This window comes from Phocoena phocoena, chromosome 17, assembly GCF_963924675.1.
Source record: "Phocoena phocoena chromosome 17, mPhoPho1.1, whole genome shotgun sequence".
Lineage (NCBI taxonomy): Eukaryota > Metazoa > Chordata > Mammalia > Artiodactyla > Phocoenidae > Phocoena > Phocoena phocoena.
In genome coordinates, this window is record NC_089235.1 from 51,951,713 (window position 1) to 51,973,130 (window position 21,418).

Sequence of the window (21,418 nt, forward strand, 5' to 3'; positions counted from 1 at the left end):
AAATACCACCACCACCAGGTGCCCACATAGTTATCCCCTACCCACTTTCCCAGAAAGAAGTAAAAAAATAAATAAATAAATAAAATTTAAAAAGTGGGCTTCCCTGGTGGCGCAGTGGTTGAGAGTCTGCCTGCCGATGCAGGGGACACGGGTTCGTGCCCCGGTCCGGGAGGATCCCACGTGCCGCGGAGCGGCTGGGCCCGTGAGCCATGGCCGCTGGGCCTGCTCGTCCGGAGCCTGTGCTCCGCGGTGGGAGGGGCCACAGCGGTGAGAGGCCCGCGTACCGCAAAAAAAATAATAAAAAAAGTAGTTGTGGGCGGAGCCGCAAGGGAGGGGATACGTCCCAAGACACTGCCTAAAGGCTCATCGTTAAGACAGATGAGGCAGGAATTTCAGATACTTTAGCTACTGAGAGAAATGTTTGGGAGCAGGTGGATCTTTGTTAAACCTCAGTTTTATAAGATAATCATACATTTACATTTGAGATGTGGCTGCTTATGAATGACTGTCCCAGTTTATAATCACTATAAAATAAACATTACCATTCACTGCCGTGTGTCCAGAGTACCTGGGAAATAGTACAATTTGCTTAATTTATAGTGACTAACACAAATCACTGATTTTAAAGGAAACAAAATATTTAGCATAGCAAAGAGGCAACAAGAATTCCCCTTTTTTAGATGCTCTTATTCATATAAAAATTTCAATATCTACATTCCTGACAACTCTGAAAGTTTCAAAAGAAAAGAGGTTTTTCTCTTATCCTCTCTCTTCCAAACTACTCTTGAGGTTGGCATGTATAAAACAGACCACATAAATTGCAACTCAAATGTAAACAAAATGTAGAGAAATAAAGAACATATGTCTAAAGCATATTTTCTTGACCCTATCCTACTGAAAATGTGCTTATTTCCTGCTCTTGGTTTAATCCATCACAATCTACAACCATCTTTAGTTATAGTATCTAATACCTAATCCACATGTTGCTGTCAGTTTATATACAGAAAACAAAAACTGGAGAGGTCTTATCACTATTGCCTTTTGAAAAGTAGATGCTTGCAGAGATTCTGGTTCTAAGTTGCTAAATAGTATTTTCTTTTGTATCCTACCAAGTTAAAAGCCACTTAAAAAAAAAAAAGTAGGTGCTGGTCAAGTAATGTCAAATAAGAGGAGTGAGTTGTTTTCAAGTTGAAATCATAGGTAAGGGCAGTTTTTATATTTAAATTGTAGCACCATCCCGAGAAAATACTACAAAAATACGAGGGCTTAAAGAATTGCACCATATTATTACTAACACCTGAAGTATTGTGAGTTGAGGCAGCCACGAGCAAAACAGACAGAAAGCTATCTGACCATCTGTCAAAGCATCACCTAAAGTACTTTAGCAGTCTGATTGCTTAGATGGGTCAGAAAGAGAAAGGGCATTCCAGACACAGAGCTACTAAATGTGAGGGAGGGGCTCAGAGCCCCAAGGCTCCTGGACAGCCAGGGAGCCAGGGGGCAGAGAGGAGTGTTGGGTGTGGCTCCACCAAGACAGCCTCAGGGGGCGGGCCACCATGAAAGACTGCAGATGCAAAGAATAATCTTGAAATCACATTTCTTTGCCCACAACAAATTGAGGACCAAAGATACTAAAATTACAGAAGAAGATGGCCTTAGTAGGAATGGCTGAAGCAACACAAAGCCAGCGGGCTCAACACTGCGGCACTTACGAAATGACCTTTGGGGTATGTTTCACCAGCTATTTCAAGTGGGAGGACATTGGGAGGGGGTGGTGATTGCAGAGTGTCATGTTTTTAAAAAACATTTGTAAAACAAAGTAAAATGATGCATTGGGGTGGAGGGAGAGACCGTTGAAAGTCAGCTTCTTCGATGTTGGACAACCATAGCTTTTATCTTTGAATTTTATGATAAGGAACAAGGAAAAGGTACAGGAAAACTTGAGTTTTCTGGGCAAGACATTGGTCCTACTCTTGGCTTTACCATTAATAACTTGCTACATCTCCATGGACCAGGCAGAGCCTCCTGGATCTCAGTTCCTTCCTCTTCCCTAGTATGTAATGGGAGAATCAATGATATTCAGAAAACATAGCTATTGAGTCAAGAGCTAAAAAATCTTTCCCCTAGGTCTTCAAAAGATCTCCTTCATTCAGATCTCTGATCAAATGTCACTCCCTCAATCTCCCTGAACACCCTACATAATACACTCCCAATCCAAATTTTCACTAGCTCCTTACCCCGCTTTATTTTTCTTCACATAGCTCCCATCTCCACATGAAATTATGCACTCACCCACTTTTTTATTGCCATGATCCCACTAGAAAAAACAGCGTTAAGAACTTTGAGCAATACCATGCCTAGACCAATGACTGGTACACAGCACAGCTCAATAAACGCCTGATGAATAAATTAAAATTAGTTACACATGGGACAGAAGATTTCAGGTTGAGGTGGTGTTGGCCAACCCTGTGAAAGACTACTGTCACCTCCAAATGACATTCCCACCAACCCCCGCTCCCTGTACGTGAACGTTTTCCAACTTTGTACCGCAGCCACCATGATTTTGTTCTTCCATTTGTCATTTAAATTTCATCATAGCATGTTTATATTTTTCTATTAATATATTGTCTAATGTACAACATAGTCCACACTTGAAAGTCCTTCCATTTAAAACTGCAAGTTAGGGAATTCCCTGGTAGTCCAGCGGTAGGGACTCCGCACTTTCACTGCTGAAAGGGTGCAGGTTCAATCCCTGGTCTTGGAACTAAGATCCTGCAAGCCGCGTGGTGTGGCCAAAAAAAAATTTTTTTTAAAGTCATAATAAAGCTGCAGGTTATATATTAATAGAATAACTTGGTCCCAACAGGATGAATTCTATTAGTGTGCTCAGGGTGGGAGGGAGGGGAGTGAAGACAGTTACATCTGCTCTGAGTACAGTCTTCATTTTTAGTAGTCTGTTCTTTTTCCCCTTGTTTCCTACACTCATTGTTCAATTGTTTCTCCTCTAACTCATTGTCAGTCTTTCCCTGTTTCCCATCGTCTTTTACGATCCCCTCCTCCTGCTATCTTGGTAGCTAAAGCATAGGTCATATGCAGACTTTACAAGAGTCTTGGACAGTCTTTGAGGGTTCACTGTCGGTGAAAAGGAAGGAGGAGGAAGGAAGAGGATGAAAGCTGCCAGATGTAGAAGGCTTGGCAAATACACAGTACAGCTACTGGAAAAGTGGTCAGTTCTTGGTCGTAAAACAATGCTCTTGGGCTTACAGTTCTCTTCCTTACCCTTCACATGGCAGCCACAAAACCTACCCATATCTTTTGGCAATTAGTCGTAGAGTCATTGGATTTTAGGACTGGACTGGATCTTAGAGATTGCCTACCTCAATACCCTCAATTTAAAATGAGGAAATAGAGGCCAAGAGAGGTTAAGTGACTTGCCAAGGGTCACAGAATTAATGAGTTGACATGGTGCAGAGACCCAGATCTCCTGATCACCAGACCGGAACCCTGAAGAGTGAGAGTCAGAAAAGCCCAAGGTACTCCACAGATTATGTCATCAGAAATGAAAGAAAAGATAACTAATCAAGAAAAGTTTGGAAATGAACAGTAACTTCAAGTCATACATCAATCCATGACTTAAGACATTTCCAAATATTCTTTCACTGTTTAAAAGCAAATAAGCATACAATAATTAAGGGAAAATAGGCAAAAGCATTACGCTGTTGTTTTTAAATCTTACAGCCATTTATTGTCTCATTTCTAATAGTTTTCAGTGTAATATCTTATATACTTAGGACTACTCCATTTCGCTGACCTCTAACTTATGGCTTCCAGTAATGAAAAGCAGCTGATTTTAATGTGCCCATGCTCCAGTGTGAAGGAGGCTAAGGCTGCGTTTGTGTGCAATCAGGTTAAGATTGGCTCCAACAGGAGAAAAATCCATACATATGTTGAAAAGATCTGAAAAATGCCTGTATTCCCAACCTGATTACGACTTACATTTTTGCATGGTTTGTCAAAGCAGATCACCGAAATCAAGTCAAGATGTAAAATGGGATAAAGTGGTTTTCTTCTCTATTCTTCCATTAATCCCCGTGACCTATTGGAGAAAGGAACTTTTTCCTCTCTCACCTGAGGCAAGGTGGGATACTCCACTGGAAGTTATGCCAATTTTTATCAATTGATGCTCAATTTCCAAAATTAACTTTCTAGTTTTCATTTCCTACATTTGTAAATTGAAGTTGTTTTACTGCAGAGTCATTTTCCATTTCTATCAACAATCCTACGTTAGTTCCCTTTTTTAAAAACATAAAACAAATTCCAATATAATTTTTTAAATCTACTAACTTTAAAGTTTACTTAAAAATTGAATTTATTAAACTGAATATGTAGACACAGGGATTAGAGCAATAGCTGGTCTCTCCTAATGTCTATCCTAATAAATAATATCTGGTAAAACCTAAATGTAAATTAAATAAGAGTTCATTGCTGGTTCACTTCTCAAAAAGAGAATATTAACAGATGATACATAAACATTTGTTTTGACATAATTTTAATTGTTGACAGTGTCAGGTTATATCTCTTGAGACAATGCACTGTTGCTTGAAGCATAAAAAAAATGCAATAAACATTACAGGTTAAAAATTTAGCTGTTACCTACAAAATTCTCAAGCAAGGCTGGGGCTAAGTCAAAATAGTTTCAGAGGGGAGGGGAACGTGCTGGCTCTTGTTACACATAAGCATGTTTGTTATAGGAGCATTTTCAGGTTAATTTTTGCCATTAACGTAAACCACAATTGGGGGACCACGTTGCTGGAAGAGGAATGGGGGGGTAGTTATATAAACAATATACAACAAAGAAAGTCTTTATTTCCAATACCTGAATACATCAGGTTTGTTTTTAGGTACAAGGTTGCAGGTTAAGTGCTCTCAGCTATCCAAGAAGTGGCTTATTAGTTTTGTAAGAAAATATTTTCTTATATTTTGACTGAAAAATACCCAGTTTAACTGAACAAAACCATCCTTGTTAGTGAAAAGCAGACCCAAAAAAACTTTGTTTCAAAGACTCAGCAAAGAAAAGCAAAACTAATTCAAGAGGAAAAGCTGCCTTCCTAATAGTAGCTTCTGAATCTGGATCTAATAGTTCTCAAAGGCCGACTGGAGTCTTCAAGTCTTAAGTTTTGTCTTCCTCCATGGATCATAGACATTCTCTATGAGGCAGCATAATATGGATATAAATCCATCCTAAGCAGATATATATTCCCTCTCTGGGCTATAGCCACGAAGCTGAAAAGCTATGCCCAACAGGAAGAACGAAAGCAAACAGAAGTTTTGACTGTTTCACAGGGCAATTTTCTAAACACAACTTTCTTTTTTGCTTTCCTACTTTGTGCACTAGAAAAATCCTAACTTCATCTTTGGCAATGCGGCATCCGCTAGTGATAAAATAAATAGTAACAAGAGATTATGCTTTCAGAAGCACAGCACCAGCGCTAAGAACTGCATTTCAACATACGGACTCGGCTCCAGCCAGCACCTGAGCTATGTACACTTCTCCTAATTTGTAAGTGGGCCTAATCCTGTTATTACAGAATAATTACTACAAATCAGCACAATTACTACAAAGACACAAATAAACATACACATACCAGTAGCTGTTTTCCACAAATTATTATCAAAACAAAGAGAACCGGCTAATTGTGGTAACATTAAGACAATGTTTATTCCTCCCAGTGTTTGGGCAAGTTTATTTTAAGTTGTCATCTTCAACTAGTAATGATACAGATGATTTTACAGATTCCATAAACCTTTCTAATCTAAACTGTTCTCAGCTGAAAGTTGGCTACTTCTCTTAGAGCAAAGGCCTGATTTCATAAGAACTGGCTTTTATGGTACATTAGCAAAAAAAAAGAAAAAGTAAAAAAGCAGCGCGCGCGCACACACACACACACACACACACACACACTTTTAGAAATCTCATTTTAAAAGCTCATTTGTAATGTAGTCTTCTAAATTATTTTCAAGGTACCATGAAATTAAATATTCACTTTACGTTCTTCACAATTTAAGCATTCGTCTCTAAGGAAGTGTGACGTGGAATATTCACACCAATGTTATTATCAGGTTTCCCTCATAGATAAATACTTTTTTGGGAGCAAGGGTGATTAGACAGGAGGAGAATTCAGAAAGCACACAGCCCACAATAGGGATTATCTGAACTCACCTCCTGGACAATGCCTCACGGCCATCTTACATCTCCTGGATTCAGCGATCGTTGGACATGGTATCGTGTCTTTTGCTGGCTTTTTAACAATTTGCCGTGTTCTGGTTTCCAGACCCCACTTAAATCCACATGTGCGATTATTTCTGCTACAAGTTCCCCACTCACTCCAATGGCCAACCTCACATCCTTCTAATAGAGAGAAAACAAACACAGATGACAATTTGGTAGACATTTCTCCACCATCACCAAATTTACATAGCAGTGTTTCTCTAACTCCCCCACCTTCAGATACCAAAAATTAAGTTGTACAGCCCACAAGACCTGTGCACACCTTTCAGGAACTTTAACTCTTTGAATTAGGAAGTTACAGATAAAAGTAAATAACTGCCACGTAAGTACTTTAAAAATTACTATTTGTCTTAGTTCATTTTTTGAAGGGATGCTACTGGTCCATTCTAAAGACATTGAAATATATGATCTTTAAAAGGTTCAACAGCTGAAACCTACAGTAAAAGATACTCTTTTCATACCAGGACAGGACACAAAATTTTGCAGGTTAATTCTGCATGCCCCCCCCCTGAAATTCACAAGTGTGTTAGTTTTATTTTGGAAGTAAGTGTATGATGAAAAGGATAGTGAGTGTTGCGCATTTTCTGATTGTCTCAATTCTTTCAAAAGGCGTCTTGCACTGCAGTATATATCTCTTACTCCCTAAATTGATACGGTACATTACCATAGTTTGAAAAGTAAACAAATAAGGTCAGATATTTGAAAATGTATGTTTTGCCTAGATAGGTAAGCTTTTAGCATCCCCTTTTGTAAGTTCATATAGTGGAAAAGTGGGTTATTCTCCAATACCCTGCGATGAGAGGAAGGGGGAGGAGATAAAAGCATTAAAATATGCAAAGTTAAGCCTCCTCATCAAATTCACCGTTAAAAACCCCATCACACTAGCAGATGAGGACTCAGGCCTAGAGTCCACACACCATTAGTATTTCCACATTCCAGATCTCAGCAGGCGTCATGGGAACTCTTCGATTTTTCAAAGCTACTTAAGATTTTTATTTAGGGGAATGCATAGGACTCTGTGGTTAATTTGTTAATAGTCAAGGGTTTCACAAGCATTTCCACTGAACATTTGTAATAGGTGTGGGTTTTGCCTCTCAAAAGCGAATTCAACGTTTTGAATATGCTCTTCTAGTGACTTCCTTATTTTGCATTAAGGTGTTGCCTGTATTAACTCACACGTATACAGGAATATATGTACACATTTCTTCAAAAACCTCTCATTTAAATGTGTTCTCTGCAAGCTTCCGAATACATAATTACAGACTACTTCAAAATTTCTACAGGGAAAACGTTCTCAAGTCTCCATTTTAAAGAGATGGAAAGCCTCATTTAGAATACACTGCTCTGTTGTACACCATATCAGATGTATAACATGTCAAATAAAATTCAGGCATGGCGGAGGTGGGAGTGGTGAAGATGCCATCACACCTAAGATTAGATTGAGGCATTTCTCAAAACGTAGGTACTGACAGATCTTTACCTTTTAATCAGTGGTATAAAATTACTGAACTTTTTTTAAACACTCAAAAAATATAAAATTTATAAAATGTGTATTCCTAATTATTACTCACAAACAGCATATATATGTATATTAAATTATGCATTCTACATATCTAAATTTAGTAAAAGTAAAATTGTTTTAATGTACTTTGCAACATTCAGTCAATCATCAACAAAGTACATTTGGCACAAAAAATCTCTTCCCAATTGAATTTTTTTTTTATACAAATGGCTAAGCAAGAAGCTCCATAATTAATACACATAACAATAGTGATAGACTAGCTAACCACATGGCACTGCTTGAAAATCTTGTTTTCCTTCTAAAACAAAATGTTTTTCTCTAATGGTTACTAATAATTTTATTAAGATAATTAAGAAATTGATGTATTACATAGATAATAAAAACATTATTCTCAGCATTTAAGTGGTTTAACTTAGATGTAAAACTAACAAATTTTGAAGCAAAATGTAATATATGATACTGCCTAACAGCATAAAGTCAGCAAAGAACTTAAATAATTTTCAGTTCTAATAAATAACAAGAGAACCGATTTGTTTCTATGATGAATACGTCCAGCATGCATTTTTTTCCCCCAAGAAACGGGTGTTAAAATAAAAGTTGAAGTTTGAAAGTTACATGGAAAACTACTCACCCACACATTCCATGGTTTCATCTAATGGTGCAAAACCATCTGGACATTCCTCAAAGCAGCGGCCTCTATGCAAATAAAAGCCTACTTTGCACTTGGTACAAAAGTCTTTGCTAAAGCAAGAATCACAGTTTTCTATTCTGCATCCTAAAAACAATTTTAAAGAGAAAGAGAAAATTTCAGTCAAAAATTTACTGGTTTTGCAAATAAAACTCTCACAAACTCACCGGTTAGCTCAATTGGAATTCTAGTGGTCAGAGAAATATGTGTTCAACTCATTTGTTTCCTCATGCCATCTCCTTCTAAATCACTCCTACCTCTTCCAACAGCTCACCACATCAATAGGCTAAGACAAAATTCCAGCCCGGGGCCCTAGGCAGCATGAGACCCTTCAGAAATTTTTGCAACTCCAAATGGGATTAAAACAAAGGATTAAAAAGAAAAACACTCCCCCTACAAATTACATTGCTGGTGGAATTGAAATCTGTTCTGCTCTTCCAAAGACCTACTATGAAAAACACAATGGGAACACTCTAATCAGTATATTCTGTTCCAAGACGGTAAGTTAAAATTCTGTTTAATGCATTTACTTTCATCAGAGGGTGTCTTAACTAGGAGCGGTACTTTAAGTCATTTTTTGGAAAACCCATAATACATTTCCTTAGTGCTCACAACAGTCCATCAGGGTGAGCAGTGGTACCCCTATTTTGCAAATAAGGAAACTGAGACTTAAGTCACAAAGCTGGTAATGGCTGAGTTGGTTCTGCAAGCCCCCAAATGGACTGCCTTCTAAATCTGTTCTCTTTTCTCTATAACACACTAACTGAATTTCGTTGGAAACAGTTGGTGAAAGAGAAATGCTTTCAGTTCTGCTAGGTGTGGTTTTGAATCCCAGCTCTGCCCTTACCAGCTATGTGACTCTGAATGGCTACATGCCTCTCTGAGCCTCTATTTCCTTCTGTATAAAACAGGGATGTCACTGACTTTACAAGGTTATTGTGAGGATCTACAATAATATATGTAAATTGACTAGCTCATAATCTGTAGTCTGCAGATAGAAGCACCAGTGAATTAGAAACAGAAACATGTATTTTTCCACTAAACCATTCACATTACAAGGTGTAAAAAGAAGCAATAATTTACGGGCTTGTATTCTAGGTCAGATTCCCCTGTATTTGAGGAACAGCTGGGCCAGAGGTAATTGGTTTGTAGGGGTGAAAATAAATAAACTCTAAACTACTCTTCAAGGAGAAGGAAGGAAAGGTCGGAGAATTGGTTAATTGAAAGGAAAGGTTTTCAACAGATTACAGTACATTATTACTTGTAACAGATTTAATTGATGGCAATTAACAGCACATAAAGCTCTATGAAAACTCCCTGGCAACGCTTTTATTCTTTTAACAAGCCTCTGAGTGCCAGTACTATATTTGATTTAACGATTCAGAAAAGCTTTAAAAACTAGTTTCCACAACCGAAGATATAATTGAATAAAAAATATAACCAAAACATGAAATCATTGAATATCAAAATTTTGAAAATTGAGAAGATAAAGCCAGAATACAAACACTAAAAAAGTTTGTTAAAATAGATTACATTATAAATAATGACAGTTTCTAGACTTATAAAAAGAAAACGGCAATCTTCACCTTTCAAGCTTGAGTCTAAACATGTCTGCATGTATTAAGTGACCACCATGAAGCAGCTAATTCTTCTAAAATGTTACCCAAATTTACAATTGGAAAACCAACTATGTGTGGGTGAAAGTCCATAGTCAAATTACACTATTGCTCTTTCAGGGGAGGATGGTGGACACAGAAGAATGGTTTATCACCCTATAAAATGTTCATTTGCAGCCTTAAATGCTGTAACCTATATTTTTATAAAACGGTGGTCTATCGTTGGTCAGTAGCTTCTTAATCATGGTCAAAATACATGACCATCATGTCCACAAATTGTTGGTTTTCTTGCTACATTTTTCGAAAAAGCAAGCAGCCCTTCCTGTTAGCAGAATTATTTTCCAAGAAATAATGATAAACATTCCAAAGGATAAAACAGAACTAAAGGGTGACGAGAACAAAGCATTTATATATATATTTTTAAAAAGGACTATACATTTCATAAGTCAATTGTTATGTATAAGATCTGATTGTTTTTTGGTTTTTTTTTTAACATGGCCTGCACCTATGAGCTTTTAGGCCAAAAAGTTATAGCAATAAGCATTTGGAAATAATTTTACAAGGTCCTTTCCTGATCTTTATTGTTACTTGTAGCTCCCTTTCCTCATTTCATTCCATGCTCCTAAACCTGTTCACAGAATGTGGAATTTCTGAAATACCTATCATTCACTCTAAAGTCCCTTAGGACTTCTTCAGGCATAAATCTGACTAGAAGAAAGCTTAATTATTTGTCCTCAAATTTCAGTACCATAAAAATCTGATGAATTCAAATTATAAAATACTACAACCCTGAAAAAGCACAAGGTGAATTATAAGCAATGACTGAGAATAAGCTGTGAGCCCCATCATTAAATGAAAAATGGCAAGTTGCAGGATATACAGAGTATGATGCAATAAAACCACATATACACGTGTCTGTGTACATATATGAAGTAGCTTGAGAAGTTAATTTGGGAAGGGGAAATAGCGGAATTTTCAAATGTTAAAAATTATACTTCTGAGTCATATGACTCTTTTTAATTGTAATGTATTTGTGTATTAAAAGTAAAAGAGAAGAAGATATTTCAATATACATTTGTGACCTACTTAAATATACAGAAAATGCCACTGTATTTACATTCTAAAAGAAATTCTTCTGATTTTTAAACAGGCAAGAATGAATAAAGGAATGTTATCCCATCCCAATTTTTTTTCAGATTTGGGAGCATGAGGTTATACCCCTTCTATGATAATGCTGAACCTGCCTTAGCCTTCAAAATAGTCATTTGACCATCTCTTACCAGTGTCCTTTGCTTTCATATGTTCAATGGTGCTTTCCAAATCATTAGGGGAAAAGTTAAACATTTTTTTATTCATTGAAGCATTTAAATAAAAGCTTTGATTGGCGCAAAGCTGTAACGACGTCAGAAGCTCCACTGATCTTCCTGGTCTCCGTCACTCTTCGCCACAACGGGAAACCAAAGCAGGCCGCCCACATACTTAGCAGCCTGAACTGACACAATGCGTTTACTCACAAACACCTTTGAGCCGAAAGGTTTCTTGTTTGCTTGTTTGTTTGTTTTTTTGCGGTACGCGGGCCTCTCACTGTCGTGGCCTCTCCCGTTGCGGAGCACAGCCTCCGGACGCGCAGGCTCAGCGGCCATGGCTCACGGGCCCAGCCGCTCCGCGGCATGTGGGATTCTCCCGGACCGGGGCACGAACCCGTGTGCCCTGCATCAGCAAGCGGAGTCTCAACCACTGCGCCACCAGGGAAGCCCGAGCCGAAAGCTTTTTAAAGCTAACAGCGGCATAAAATCAACTACACTGCCAGTCTGCTTCTTTTCAGGGATTCACATCAATTCTACTAACTCATTTTTTCATACAAAAGTAAAACAGGGCTTCCCTGGTGGCGCAGTGGTTGAGAGTCCGCCTGCTGATGCAGGACACACGGGTTCGTGCCCCGGTCTGGGAAGATCCCACATGGGGCGGAGCGGCTGGGCCCGTGAGCCACGGCCGCTGAGCCTGCGCGTCCGGAGCCTGTGCTCCACAACGGGGGAGGCCAAGACAGTGAGAGGCCCGCCTACCGTAAAAAAAAAAAAAAAAAAAAAAATGTAAAACATTCTCATTACGAATAAAAATTCAAAACAGTACAGAAGGTTTAAAGGAAAAGATAGAAAGTCTTCCTCACCCGATGACACATCGGGCCTACTCCCCAGAAATAGCCACTGTATTAACACTTCAGGAAAATCTTTATGTCCATTTTATAAATAAATGAGTTTTAAAACACCAATGGGATCATTCAACAGACTGAAAAACTTTGCAAAACTTTATACTGACTAAGAAAACGGGTATATCAAACTTTACTAAACACGGGTCTTGTCTCTAGAAACCTGGGCTTTAAGTCCTTGTTCAGAAATACAAGACCCTGTTTTATCCAATTTACATGCTTCTAAATTATAGTGCCTCCTCAAAACTGTAATCCGCCAAGTGAGGGCTGCCAGTATCGGTTTAAGTAAAATTATTGTCCAAGTAAAACTGTGTCCAAATGCAATCTGATGGGGCTGTCATTTGGCAAGGGAGGCTTGCTCTGGCCAAGAAACAGAAAAGTAGCCTGGGTACCCTTTTTGTCCTTCCACAGTAGCCATACCAGCTCCATTGTAACATTTCTCAAATTATACTCTAGTTCAGTTCAACAGCTCATTCCAAACATCCTCCAAAAATTGAGTATGTGCCAGGTTTTGTGCCATTTTATGAGAACATAAAATTGTAACACCCATTCCCTGTCCTGGAGGTGGAAAAGCCAAAGAGGGGGGGCCACGTGGCACTTTCAGGGCATTGCAACATAGCATAGGAGATATTAGAAGCATGTGCTGGGTACATTAGAGGCAGAGAAGATCCATTTCCGTTCTGCCATTACAAACTTTTTTTTTTTTCCAAGCTCTGAATTCCTTGTTTCTAACACAGTGCCGGACACATGGTTGAGCTTTAGCGCTTGCCAAGTGAATGCCATTTAAAAACTCAATTCCTTTATATTTAAAATCTCATTTGAATGCTTAATATGAGATTGTTTCACATGCACTGTAAATATCTTTAATATAAAAAGAAAATCTATGGTTGCTGGTAAAGGACTACAAATCTTATTGGAGGAACAAATAGTCCAACACCTGAAAACAATTATAATGGAGAACGCAAATATTGATGTGTGGCAGGTCATGTGTGCTATGGAATTTGGAACCTCCGCTGAGCAGGTTTAAGAGAGACAGAGGGGAGAGCAGAGTCCTGGGAGGGCGACTCCTCCATCGTAACACAACGGCAATGGTTCACGTATGCATGACACCCGATGAAGAGGGGCCGGAATGAACTGGAGGTTAGATGGATGACGTGGCTACTCGGCTTTAGATGGCTGTGGGTGGAGAATTTCACCTCTTGTTTTATTCAGTTTCAAAAAAGGAGGTAAAATTATAAATTATTTGTGGTTTAAGTATTTAAGTAACAATTAAAATGAACAAAAATGAAGTAAAGTTCAAATTAGGCCTTGGTCTAACTAGCAGTAAGAGGTCCCCATAGATTACACATGAGAATAACGTGATCAAAATGGTATCTGGTTTGTTCCCTCATTTTGGCAGATAACAGCCCCTTGGGGCCAGGCACCATGATGATAGCTAGAGGGACAGATGAAGAAGCAAAGTTCCTGCACTGCAGGATATTCTGTCTACTAATAGGAAAGGTACCCAGGCAGGCAACAAGGTAATAATGTAACTACGCTAAAGTCTATACAGTGAACAGGGGAGAGGGTATTTTCAGGAAATTAAGCTACCTGAAAGCAGGGATAGAGGGGGGGTAAGGAAAACCACTGAGAGCCTCATGCTCTAAGAGCTAACAGTCATGGGAAAAGGAGTTACAGTGAATCAACAGAACCAACAAACTGGGCGGAGGAGAAGACGAGCTGAGAGAAGAGAAAGATCCAGTTATCCCCCTCCCCTGCCTCTTCCTTTGGTGCCGAAGCTCTCAGGGCCTTGAGACACCGAGAGTTTTATTTATCTCCCCAGCAAAATCTAGACGACAAAAACCACCTCTTATTTGAATATCTCAGAGCGGCTAATAATATAAACAAAAAAATGAAAAGCTTAAATGAAAAACAGAGAAAAAGCAACCTCTGTTCAACCCAACTGTGAACATGTAATTCTATAGGTTACAATCAATTATTAGAGGAAGGAAAGAATCAGTGAGGTAGAGAGGACCTCAGACACACACTGAGGAATCTGTTATTTCTTGGGCACCAGGGCTGTGGGCCGCAGGCTCCTCAGCACATTGTGAATATCCAACCGCTTCTTGTTCTCTAATTGCCCTTTCGTGTCAGCTTCCTGGCACCTCCTTCAGAACGTGGCATACACACCCATGGTGGGCGGCTGGGGGGAGATTTAGTCTTCAGTTAGCAGTTGCAAGGATCAAAGAGCATCAAGTCAACCCCTGGAAAACCCTAGAGGTTTCTTGGCTCAGTGTATACTAACATCTGAACAGATATTAAAGGGACAGGTTGTTCCAAAAGACATTTGAAATTAGACTTTTAGCAGTTTTTTCACATGGAAAGTACTAGACTGTGCAACTTCATATGAGGTTTCTTAAAATTGTTTAAATATTTTTAGGCCTCTAACAACTTCAAATACTGCTGTTTAACATTCCTTCTCAAAACTTGCAATGGTTTATAAATAGCCCTAAATAAAGTTTTTAAGCTTTATGTTACACAAATCATGCCTTTCTAATGTGTACTATTGCCGTAATCCCATTAGAGTAGGGGCTGATGAAAACTTGTGACCTAAAATCTAAAATTACATTTTTTCTAGTAGGGTCTAGTTACATGCAGCTCATCAGAAGCTTCATTATATTTCAACCTAAAGAAAATAAAGGACAGATTCAGAGGTTTCAGGACTCAGTGTTTCATCCTTACAACTGAGCTATTTGAATGATGATGCAGTAAACCAGCATTAATTTCACTAAATTAAGAGAAGATCCAGGGGAGAAGTCTGTGTAAAACCCACCAGAGTGGATTTAAATAAAGATTGCCTTTATTAGCTAGGAGAGTTAGCATAGAGTGAAATGCAACTGTGTCAAGTGCAGAACAGGACATTTCAAACAAAAGCCAAGGCAGGGAATAAGTACTATGCTAAGAATATAGTGGCCTTTCAGATAGTACTGTGGTGAGCGGGTCTGAGGTTACAATCTTGGCTCCCTTACTGTTATGTGACCATCAGCAAGTCAGTAGAGCTATCTTTGCCTCACCTTTAAAAAGGAGGTAACATCAGGCCCTAACTCAGAGTTGAGAGAAGTCAGAGGTTTAAAAGAGGCAAAGATCTCAGCATAATATCTGAGAAGAGAACGTGGGCTATTACGAGTATAAAAATTTGCCAACTAGGATAGTCCAAGATGGTGGATGGAAGGAAGCTCAAATAAGGTACCAAGACACTGTATGTATATGGGTATATGTATGTATAATTATTTTAATTCTATATCCTATACATTCATATAATAAATTTTAATTACATACATATGTGTGTATATGTATACATATATATATATACATACATACATAATGTACTACTTAAATGAAAGGCATTATCCAAAGACCACTGTCTACAGTAAACATAGTAGCTTTACCCTTGTTTAGGTCATATGGCTAAACAAACTGAATACAATCATTTGTTGAGTACCTACATGGAAAGTCATCTACTTCAAACATTCAGAGCCAGGATTTAGGAAAACTGAGATCTAAATGCAAGTCTGAATTGGGGGTGGCGGGGGTGGGAAATTACATGCTCTTTGTGCCCTACTTCCTTCCCCATCAGATAGGAGGAGAAAATATCTGACTTACCTATATCATATCTTTGTTCAGAGTATCAAATTAAAGATGAGAACAAAAAGAAAAGGTTAAAAGGTACCACATAAAATGTGTATTACTTTCTAGAGCCAAATAAGCCTAACCTTCAACAAATACTGCGTCAAACATGCAGCACCCACTTCCAAGCACTATAAAGATGCTCAGTTTATGAAGTGCACTAAACATGGTCCATCATGGCCGTTAGGGCAGTGACCACAAGGATGGGAAAAATCATGGCCTGGGAGTAATTTTAATTCTCAAATTGCAGTTAGGTAGGATGAATGGACTCAATCCAGAAATGTACACATTGCTTTTCAGATAATTATAGAATTCTGTTTTATATGCCCAGAGTGCCCTTTATTTCAACTTCACAGGATAGATATGCTATCAAAAATTGCTTCCTTCTGATTTATTTTAACTTAAAGTGTTACAACACTTCTTAAAAAAAAAACCCTCAAATTTGTAAAATACGTTGCTGGGAGCTTCACTGTGACATCTGACTATTTTAAAAGTTATATCTTGCCCACCCACACAAAGAAATCTGAAGAAACATTGAGGCTTGTGTAAAATCATGTGATCAAATAATAAGGAACTATAAAAATGTTGGCTTCGTTTCTCATATGTTCAAGTGATGGACATTTGAAATCATTCTCAAAACAACTGAAATTAAAACTTGGACACGTTTGCTGGGAATACAAAGCTAGGTGTTTAAAGGGCTATTTTCCCCCCATCTAAAGCGGATGAGAGAGAAGGACAACGACCTCAGAATAAAATAGGAAAGAAATGCGACAGTAATGAAAAAAGTTAAAAAAAAATTATAAACCAAATTAATATCTCTTATCAGATTTTAAATTCCTACCAGTAGCAGATCTCTCATCTTGGTTACTCCTTGTGCTTTTCCTTTTTTGGTAAGTTGTCACCCTTTCATATTAAGGTGGAACCAAGGCAGGTTAATAAATTTCAGACCTAAGAAAGACTTAGTTGAATTTTTCCAAATGTTGGAAAATGCAAATCTCTCCACCCAACTAACAGAAAAGCATATTAAGCTAATATATGTCTTGCCCTCCGCTCAACTTCCATCCAAGGAAAACAAGGAGACTCTCTGAATCCCTTCACCCTCCAAATAGGCAAGAGCAGGAACAGGCAAACTTTTCCTGTAAAAGGCCAGATAGAAAGTATTTTAGGTTTTGTGGGCTACACCGTCTCTGTCTAAACCACTCACCTCTGTTGCAGAACAAAAGCACCCACAGACAGTATGTAGGTGATTAAGCATGACTGCCTTCCAATAAAAATTTATTCACGAGCCCTGAAACTTAAAGTTAGTATCATTTTTGTGCGTCATAAAATACTATTCTTTTTGAATTTTTCCAACCAATGAAAAATTTGAAAGCTATTCTCACCTCAAGGGTCCTACCAAAAAGGTGACAGGACTGATTTTGCCACTGGTCATAGTATGTTGACTATGATGCCTAGAGAATGATGGAAATCCATGGAGTACATTGAAGGAAAAAAGAAAAGAATTTCATTTTTAAAACACCAAATGGTAGCATTAAACTTAGAGAGGCATAGTGATGTCTTATACACACCATCTGGCAGTGTGTGTAAGACAAATATCAGATGAATTTGAGGACTCTGAAATTATTTCAACATAGGGATAATATTACTTCAATGTTTTTCACAGTATATTGATAAATAAAAAAGGGTGACTCCTTATCAGTTAGTAATAGGTCAAAATTCCACCCTATTTTAATAAGCTTTTAATTTCTTGATTATGTGTGGCATTGACTTGTCAGCGAAGGGGTTGACCGAAGAGAAAAAAATAATTTTACAAAATAATGTTTTGGTTAAAACCTGCATCATGTTTATACCTAGTCCTATGGTCTGATATCTTTACCCAGCTCTATTTGTGAAGGTAGCTTTGATGATAAAAGTAGATACAGCCTTCACTGTGCCATGTAGTGGCAGGCAACACTTAGGCTGGTAAGTGGACTTCTCAGAACTTCTGTTATCTGCTCTGTAAAAAGGGATAATACTATCTCCCTCATAGGACTGTCAGCAACAAATGAGAGAATGTACAGGAAAGCACTTTAAAAACTGAAGTGCAAAATAGATGCCTTACTTGGACAAAGGGAAACAGAGCACAAGGTAGTATCTGCCTTTAACAGAGAATGATGCTGTCAAACTTGGGTCTATCCTGAAATAATAGGCTCATTCAAGAGAGCTACCAAACCCACAAGAAAATTAAATGTAAGCTTGAAAAAGATTTCCTCTATTAAATATCCGAACAGACTTTTAACATTCCAAATATTAGTATCATCATTTAAAATTTTTAAATATTTTATAAGTAGTATTGAAAATCACATAGCCATGTTTACCACAGGGAGGAAAATATACATCCTGGCTCTTAGGATATCTATTTGATATAATTTTGTCATCCAGATCAAATAGCAAGAAAGAGTACCCTTTGAGTTTTCTCTAGCAGTTACCTAATACAATTAAAAAAGGGTCTATCTTGCAACAAGTAGTCGTGGCATTGCTCCCTAGACCAGTATATTAAGCATCTGCAGTGTGAAGGTGAATAACTGTAACTGAAGTTGTTAACAGTATCTCCAATCTGCCCTACATCTTAAATCCTTGATAGTTTAACCATACCGGTGCTTCAAATCATAATGCTCAAACTAAGATTGCTCGACTGCAGCTGCATGAGGACCTCTGTGATCTTTCAAAAACACAAGTTAGTCATGTCATTTTCTTGCTTTAAAATTTTTCAATGGCTCCCTTTCACTTCCAGAATCAGTTCAAACCCTCGATTTTCAAACACAAGATCCTTCTTGATAGACATACCCATCTACTATCCTCACTTCATCACCTGTACCTTTCACCCTAGCCATGAAGTTTCCTTAAAGCTCCCCATAATTTCCCAGCACCCAGACACCCGAGACAATAATTCTTCTCATAGTTGTTAATAACTATGTTCATTATAATCACCCTATTAAATGGAGAGCCCATGAAAAAGAGCGTGTCTTATTCTCTTCAGTATTCACAGGGTATGGGTACTTGACACAACAGATGACAACAGATGTATCTACTGAATGACTAATATTAAATCTCTTTCAGGTTAGAATAAACACTGAAACAGAGTTCACCTTGTTTGTTTAAAACAAAAACACTTAAATTATAAAAATCTCCATTTCCAAATTAGGCACCAATTTATTATAAACTACACTGAAGCGCTTGTGTCTCATTTTTTGTCTTTCTGTAAGTCATAAAAGTATGCATATTCCTGTAAACCAAGTAGAGATAAGGGTTGGAAGGAGAGATTGAACACAGCAGAAACTAGACTTTAAAGTTCATATAAAGTCACAAAGAGATCAATATTAAAGAAGTGAAGAGCCAATAGCAGATAATACTGTGTTACCCAGTATTTTCTTAACAGATACTCTTGAGAATTATTATAACTAGAAGGTTATTATTCCAGCGTCTGTTATGTATTTGTCTAAGCTTGTAAACCTAGTTAGTGCAAAAGCTCAAATCACAGCTCAGAGTTCCTTCCAATTCAGTGCTCTTTTATTTTTATTTATTTATTTTTTTATAAAGTTATTTATTTATTTTGGCTGTGTTGGGTCTTCACTGCTGTGCACGAGCTTTCTCTAGTTGCGGTGAGTGGGGGCTACTCTTCGTTCAGGTGCACGGGCATCTCATTGCGGTGGCTTCTATTGTTGTGGAGCATGGGCTCTAGGCATGCGGGCTTCAGTACTTGTGGCTCGTGGGCTCTAGAGCACAGGCTCAGTAGTTGTGGCGCGTGGGCTTAGTTGCTCAGTGGCATGTGGGATCTTCCCGGGCCAGGGATCGAACCCGTGTCCCCTGTATTGGCAGGCAGATTCTCAACCACTGTCACCAGTGAAGTCCTCAGTGTTCTCTTAAAGTGATTTTCCACAAATTGATTTCTCTCTTTAGAAAACCAAATGTCTTGCAATCCTTAATGGGATTTAAACAGTTAAACTGACCATTCATTTAAAAAATAGTCAAAGAAACTCTGAGATTTTTCTAATATTCAGGTTTATAACTGTGCATAATAGTTTTGTCTACATCACATGGTTTATTTTTTTTTTTTTTTTTTTTTTTTTTTTTTTTTTTTTCGGTACGCGGGCCTCTCACTGTTGTGGCCTCTCCCGTTGTGGAGCACAGGCTCCGGACGCGCAGGCTCAGCGGCCGTGGCTCACGGGCCCAGCCGCTCCGCGGCATGTGGGATCTTCCTGGACCGGGGCACGAACCCGTGTCCCCTGCATCGGCAGGCGGACTCTCAACCACTGCGCCACCAGGGAAGCCCACATGGTTTATTTTTAAGGAACAGTATAATGAAAGGAATATTCCATTGGAGTCAGCAACTCAGACACTTAGGCCACCCTGCTACTGACAAATTGTATGACTTTGGGGAAGCACTTCCTTCATAAGCCTCAATATGCACATTTGTTGGGGTTGGGTGGAGAGGCAGAGAAGAAACAGAATCAATTAGGTTTCTTCCAGATCTATGTGTACAGTTTTTAATTAGTTTAAGAGAACTTCTACATGCCTCACAGAGGCCTTGTAGGGTTGTGAACACACACACACACACACACACACACAGGTTGGTCAGTGAAAGTGTTTACTAATTGAACGAAACATCTCCTTTAAAAACTATTTGAAATATGCTGTTATTACTTGCTTTCTTCAGCACAGTGCAATAAGCTATTGATTACCTTTATCTGAACTTTGTTTACAGACTGAAAAGATAGGAAATAGTTCACATTATATCCAATTTAAATTAACAGAAAAGAATTCACAGCTAACATCATGTTCAATGGTGAAAAGCAGAAAGCATTTTCTCTAAATATCAGGAACAAGACAAGGATGTCCACTCTCGCCACTTTTATTCAACATAGTTTTGGAAGTCCTAGCCACAGCAATCAGAGAAGAAAAAGAAATAAAACGAATCCAAGTTGGAAAAGAAGAAGTAAAACTGTCACTATTTGTAGATGACTTCATACTATACATAGAAAATCCTACAGATGCTACTACAGAAAACTACTAGAGCTCATCCATGAATTCGGTAAAGTTGCAGGACACAAAATTAATACACAAAAATCTGTCACATTTCTATACCCTAACAACAAAAGATCAGAAAGAGGAATTAAGGAAACAATCCCATTTACCATTGCATCAAAAAGAATAAAATACCTAGGAATAAACTTACCTAAGGAGGCAAAAGACCTGTACTCTGAAAGCTATAAGATGCTGATGAAAGACGTCAAAGATGATACAAACAGATGGAAAGATATATCATGTTCTTGGATTGGAAGAATCAGTATTGTCAAAATTACTGTACCACCAAGGTAATCTACAGATTCAATGCAATCCCTATCAAATTACCAATGGCATTTTTCACAGAACTAGAATAAAACATTTTTTA

At 38.2% G+C, this 21,418-nt stretch overlaps 1 protein-coding gene across 3 annotated transcripts in view; it reads right to left on the bottom strand.

The window, feature by feature from the left end:
* Nucleotides 1–21,418, bottom strand: part of RSPO2 (R-spondin 2) — a 163,036-nt gene that overhangs the window by 54,439 nt on the left and 87,179 nt on the right. For 2 of the 3 annotated variants that reach the window (XM_065895236.1, XM_065895235.1), the window contains 2 exons: nucleotides 8,443–8,586; nucleotides 6,221–6,409 (listed from right to left, as the gene is read on the bottom strand). In XM_065895236.1, coding sequence (XP_065751308.1) covers nucleotides 6,221–6,409; nucleotides 8,443–8,586 — 333 coding nt within the window. The remainder of the gene's footprint in view (nucleotides 1–6,220; nucleotides 6,410–8,442; nucleotides 8,587–21,418) is intronic. The other variant, XM_065895238.1, reaches the window with a different exon arrangement.